The sequence below is a fragment of the Manduca sexta genome, unplaced genomic scaffold (genome assembly GCF_014839805.1).
Source record: "Manduca sexta isolate Smith_Timp_Sample1 unplaced genomic scaffold, JHU_Msex_v1.0 HiC_scaffold_2360, whole genome shotgun sequence".
In the NCBI taxonomy this organism is placed as follows: domain Eukaryota; kingdom Metazoa; phylum Arthropoda; class Insecta; order Lepidoptera; family Sphingidae; genus Manduca; species Manduca sexta.
In genome coordinates, this window is record NW_023593317.1 from 5,877 (window position 1) to 12,270 (window position 6,394).

Below are 6,394 nucleotides of genomic sequence, written 5' to 3' on the forward strand. Positions count from 1 at the left end.
AATTTGGAATTTACGTTTGAATGTAGTCACAAATTTGAGTATTTATGGAGGGATCCAATGTATTGAAATAACATGCAAAATAATTTGTATATTTTACGATACAATTTCATTGATATGACCTAATTTTCTGATCTCTTTTAAAATAATCCCTTTATTAAACAAACAATTATTGTAAAATAATTCTATAGTTTGTTTATATTGGATCAAACGTTTGTCACAAATGTGTATGTATTGTAATATGTGTGATGAATATTTGACGAGTCGCAAAACCTTAGTTTGTTTTTGTATAACATTCGCTTTTAGTGTAAACATAAGGGAATCATATCGGAAGTTGATTAGGTAACTTACGAAAAGAAATAAAAATCTTCTTAACAATTTTATCTTTCATTTGAACCTTATTCATGCTATATTTTAATAATGTTTATTAGATCATAATTGGATTGCATGTAAATATTTTAGTGAGCATATCCAATTTTGTTTCGGAACTCTAGTACATTGAATGATGTTCATAGAGACAATGCCCGAATACTCAAACGCTACTCAAATATTTAAGTAGGTCTCAGACAACTTGGTTGGTTGAGTAGCGTTTGAGTATTCGGGCGTAAGGGCGTTATTGTTATAAGTGGGAACACACCTTCATAGAGGGTTGATTATGTATTTTATTACCCCTAACAATTGTATCCCACGTAAGTGTGTCGCGTTCCGAGATCAGTCTATGTATATCCGGTTCCAATATGCCGGCATAATAGGGTACCGGACTCATTTTTGTTCTTTACTTTTATCAAATATTTACATAATATAAATTATAACACAAGGAATTTTTAAAATCCGGTTAAAAATCAACAAGTTATAAGTCTATGAATTTCGGTGGAAGGGGTAATTAACAAGAAACAGAAAAGAGACGAAATACCCACATGTGACGTCATCGGGAATTACGACGCGTGCGAAAGAAAGAGATGTAGCGATATCCCCACATCGCGCCCACTTCTGCACATTACAATATTTTAAATATGAATTACTCGCTCATTTTTTAACCAATTTTTATGCAGTTTTCGCAGGAGTACTTCTTTTTCATATTATTAACCATTATATGTAGAATAATGGACAAAATCAAGCATAGGCCGGTCCCCTATTGTGTCGACTGTCGAGCGGTAATCATCTCTCTTAAGTCATCATTCTACTGGACTCCACTCCACTTACCATCAGATGCAGTGGGAGTCACTTGGCTGTGCCCGTATAAAAAATCCCTCACATTATGGTTTAGCAAATAATTGTTTCATTCCTGCTTCAATAAATTAAGAATCCAAAATATAATAAACTTGACGGATAAGTAAACAAAAGTTAACTGTAAATAATTACCCTCCCTTGTCTTGGAGAATGGAAACATGCAAATACGGATGGTACATTAAAATGCAAGGAATTCTACAAAGTGACGTAAGGGCCAGGTCGATACTACGTGTACAACCGCAGCGGGCCCTGTAATGTCACTTAGGTTTAGTGTTTCCGATGTGGATTTTAGGCACTTATTAAGGTTATAACTTAAGGTCCATTTTCATACATTTTGTTTCACCTTTAATCTGGGTAACTAAACAAGTATTGACAAGTAAAGAATTTAAATTCACGTCTAGTTAGTGATTAGTTCTCGCAGTTGAAAGAAAACGTAAAATAATTAATATGCATGGATATTTCGTCCTTTAAAATTTCGTCATATTAAATTTGAAAAAATGTGAAACAAAATGTATGAAAAATGGACCTTAAGGCGGAAGTAATAATTTAACCATTGAATGATGGATTAATTGCTCGACTACCTTAAAAACACATTGTTGTAATGTTATAGATTTTATGAAAACAGTTCTAAGTATTCACCAAATAAACAATATACTAACAGAAAGAGCTTTACTAAAGTTCATCCTTAACAAGTTTGAGCATCTCGTCCTCGTCGTCGCTCCACTCGTCAGGGTTGCTTGTCATCTGCCCCAGGGCCTCCATTCGCCGCTCCATGGTCATGCGGTTGAGCAAATGCTCCATCTTCATATGCATGCAGTCATTAAACACTGACGCATACTCGCAGATTTCAAACACGCCTTCTACAACCTCCGAACATTCCTTTACCGTTGTTTTCAAACGTGCAAGCACCTCACTATCATCTCCATACACAGCCCTATTAGCTTCTAGAAGATTCTTTACATTCACTTTATTCTTTGTGATAATGTTGTTCCGTTTTAATATGCAAGCGACGAAGCATTTACCCTGCATTGTGGACTGCGGTATCCTTTTCAAAAAGTGTTCTACGTCGACCATAGACGCTTTGACTTGGCGAGCGCATTCTGTTAAATTCTTTCTAAATGGCTCTACGTCTTCACTCATTTTGTTATAGCGTTCGATATGCTCTTCTTTACTTAACGGTTGGAATGCAATGACGAGGATAAAGGCGGCGCCGAAAATCAAAAACAGCATAAGCGATTGGAAGTCGATCTTAAACATGTTGGTCTCTTGGCGAGGCTGTCGCCGCTTTGCTCTCTTCATGTTGTTAGTCGGTTAATTGGCTTTTATCACGTTATAAAACGTTACCGCAGCTGACGTGCGAGCCGGTTAGTGGAGCGATTGCACAAACGTATTAAAATTGCCAACGGGCAATCTTGATAAATTTTCGCGTATAAATTTCGTACTGGATGTTTTATTTTGAAACGGTTTTGACGATTAACTCGACTTCCTCTCGGTCTTGTTACCATTTAAAGTCGAGTTGTTTTCGATTATCATTTTGCAACTTCGAGGTTGCGTGCAGGCGAACGAATATACATATCGTCCGCTCGGATTCAAATTGAATATAATTGGTCATTTTTACTGTTTTGTAATTACAACACTAGGTTTATGAACATCCGTGGTGGAAAATACATGAACGTGTTAGTAAATAATTTTCATACGTTTTTATCAAAGAGGGAGCGAGTGTAGCGCGGTATTTGAGGGCCATTGAACGCGTCGTTACGACCCTTGCGTTCGTTGGCTGGCATTTATACTGAATGAGACAGTTTTTTTTCCTAGGTTATAAATATCAGCTATTTGTGTAGTCTGTTCCTACTGCCTTGACATCTCGACATTTTACTAACTGAGAAAGTACTTGGAATTCGAATTTGTAATATTCTTCCACGTACGCCATAATATAAATATAGACCAATTCAAAAAAAAAAAATATTCCTCAGAAATACAGAAATTACCTTGGTGCCTACTTAGTCTGGATAGGTATACTTAGACAATACGTACAAGGAATTTTCAGCTTCATTAGGTATATTATGTTTAATCTAGCGGATAAACTAAGCCACGAGCAACTTTACATAATATATGTATTGTTACGGGTTTGCCACGAAAAGCCTTTATCCAAGTGTAAATCTTCGTTTAAAGTAGGTAAGGATTGATATTTTGTTACGTGAAATTTAGCTACTTTCCTTACTTACTATGGAATTAAAACCCAAAAATAAATTTTCGCAGTTCTATTTCAAATATTCTAAATGTTTTGGGGCACGCACTGCAGTTACCCCATTGCACCTGGTGGTAACTAGAGTGGGTTCTAATAGAATGTCGACTGACGAGAGATGATTACCTCTAGACAGTCAACACAATTACGCCGGCCTGTTAGGACCGGATCTATAAAGGATGATCCCGGAACGCGTCATATACACGTGGGACACTATGTGGGGTTTTAACGCCTTGCGTACGGTGGTCGCTATCCGAGCGGATATAAAATATATCGTACCACTAGCAAATTATTCAGTAATTTATTTGTCTCAAATCTCTCCTAAACAATTATATGAGGCGTATATAAATATACGAACAAAACTTTAAACCTAAAGGAGTGTATAAAGTTAAAACATCGATATTAAGGCGTGTCATCGGTTGCATAACAAGCTTACAACGCAGTTTCCACATGGTTTAGCTTATAAAATAAATACTAATTAGATTCTAGCCGCTTTAGCTCACCCCACCTCCTTGCAACGTTAGAAGGCCGTTTAAGGTCAACAGCTATCGATAAAAACTAGAATGCAGGAATAAATAATTATAATCATCTTTATTTTTATACTTTTTATGTGTAAGGAGAACAACGATGTCGAATGAGAGGTTTATTGGTCGTAGTGTCGATATTAAAAATATTTCAGACCAGTATAATATAAAAAATAAGTTAATGGAGTTGGTAGTTCAATATGCCCGAGTTGAACTATCTCGGTGGCGTAGTTGTAATTGTACATGGCACGAGTACGACTACCGCTGGGGACCTGGGTTCAAGATTTTCATCTTGAAAAATTACTCAGTCGCAGCTCGGAGTCACGAAGTTGCCGGTGTTTATAAATAAAACGAAGAAGGATTCCAGGATGAACAGATATATATATTTCTACAGTAATGTTACAAGAGCCATGGGCAAAGGCAGAGAGAGAGAGAGAAAAAAACTAGTGACGTTTTATTTTGTCAAAACGTCATTTGTGACGTGCTCGTTTTATACAAAGAGAATATAATCACTACGTTTTAAGAGACAGGACTTAATACAAAGTAATAAAATCGAATTTACATGGCGTATCAATACCAATATCACGGAAGAATACGTCAGGAACGTCAAATAACAATACTACCAACTGAACAAAATAGATAGTAGTGGGCACTTTTTATCGATATCGATAAATTCTACTGGGTGGGAATCGACGCTAATGCTACTTTGATAAAATTCATATAATGTATTTTCGAGTCCACATTATCAATCCAACTCACAATATACAGTGAACATTTTAGCACTATAATTACAAGGCTAGACTAAAATGAGGACTCGAAATAAAATGAAAAGCTTTCACATGTTGAATAATAATTGTATTTTAAAATAAAATCCTTCATTCACCATGTAGGCGAATATAGTTGCACTTATAATAGGCCAAGGTACAATGAGAATATTTAATTATAAGGATGGTGATACTTCTTTGTCGCACTTCTCTTGAAAGATATTATCATTTGTGCAATAATTGTTTATAAAAACATGGCACGGAAATTCAAACAACATTTCATCAGGAAGTGGATCAGCTTTCAAATTTTTCGATGGTATGTGCTGACTTTCTAAGGCGATTGTTCTTTTTAAATCTTTGTTATTAAAGTGAGAACCACACACATATTCCAAAGTATGCAGCTTTTCTATGGGAACATATACCAAATCTTCTTTTCCCACAACCTGAACTCACTTTCGGCATCTGGAAATATTTTTTAATTGTAAATAAATTGCTTATTAAATTATATTTAAGCCTAAAATCATAAACAGTGACCAGGCACATTGATTGCTCAACGCATTTTTAAGTACACACTACACACACACACGCACACACACGCGCACACACACACACACACACAGACACACACACACACATACACGACTTTAGTATTTTTTGTCCTGATGATCAGTCATCATCTTACTAATATTATAAAGCGTGTGCATGGAATTGTATGTTTATTATTCGTACCCGCAAAAAATCTAAAATGATTGCGATTAAACTTGGTATATAGATAGATAGAATTACTACTTTTTATCACTATGTTCCCACAGAATCTGGACCTAAATGGGTGAAACCACGGAGGGCTAATTGATTAATAAATTTAAACAGGTATCGATATCGATAATAATAACAACATCACTAGTAACATAATGGTAATTAGAAAATGAGAATTTTTATTATTTCTAAGCTACTTTATTTGCGAGATGACTAAAAACATCTAATTAATGCTTACCTGACCGCATCCAATGGAAATTTCGCCATAAACATTCTGCTTTTGTGATTTATTCGACTGGCTCAATCTCCACAAATTTCACACGTAATGAAACGTTTTTGGTGGCATGTCTTTAAAACGTATTCACTTACACCAACAAAAACACTTTTTGGTATATTTTTACTTGTTTGAATAACAAATAATACAAACATAAATCAATGAACACAAATGTATTCCAAAACGTCAGTAAGTAAACAAACAATAATAATGGCGGTGAGGAATAGAAAGAGAAACTGTACTGAGAGAGAGAGATAGCAATATCCGCCATTAAATGCCATGTCAATTCCATACAAAAGATTTTTTGTTCCTTGTTGCGCTAGGCTGGTTTTATATATTGCGTTTACAATAACCGTCTAACATAACCCCAAGCCTTAGAAAACACGTGAAGTCCTTGGTCCTGCGCCTGATCTCTCTCCGGTCATGTGGTATTGCCGTCTCACCGGACTATGAGAGTGAAGGAACAAAAAAGTGTACTGTAATATCTCCTGCGTACTTGGCTGATCTCCGTTGAGATTGACCGCCGTGGGCAAAGTTCAGTTAGGACGGAATTAATCAATCATACTCGAGTAAAAGGTAATTAGTAATTGTCACCGCTTTGTCT

The 6,394-nt window shown here is 35.7% G+C and overlaps 1 protein-coding gene across 1 annotated transcript; it reads right to left on the reverse strand.

Moving 5' to 3' along the window:
• Window positions 1-1,899: 1,899 nt before the first annotated feature.
• LOC119192106 lies at window positions 1,900-2,597 on the reverse strand. The gene has a single exon (XM_037445941.1). It carries the CDS (start codon window positions 2,524-2,526, stop codon window positions 1,900-1,902), a length of 627 nt encoding a protein of 208 aa, XP_037301838.1. The 5' UTR covers window positions 2,527-2,597.
• Between the last annotated feature and the right edge of the window lie 3,797 nt (window positions 2,598-6,394).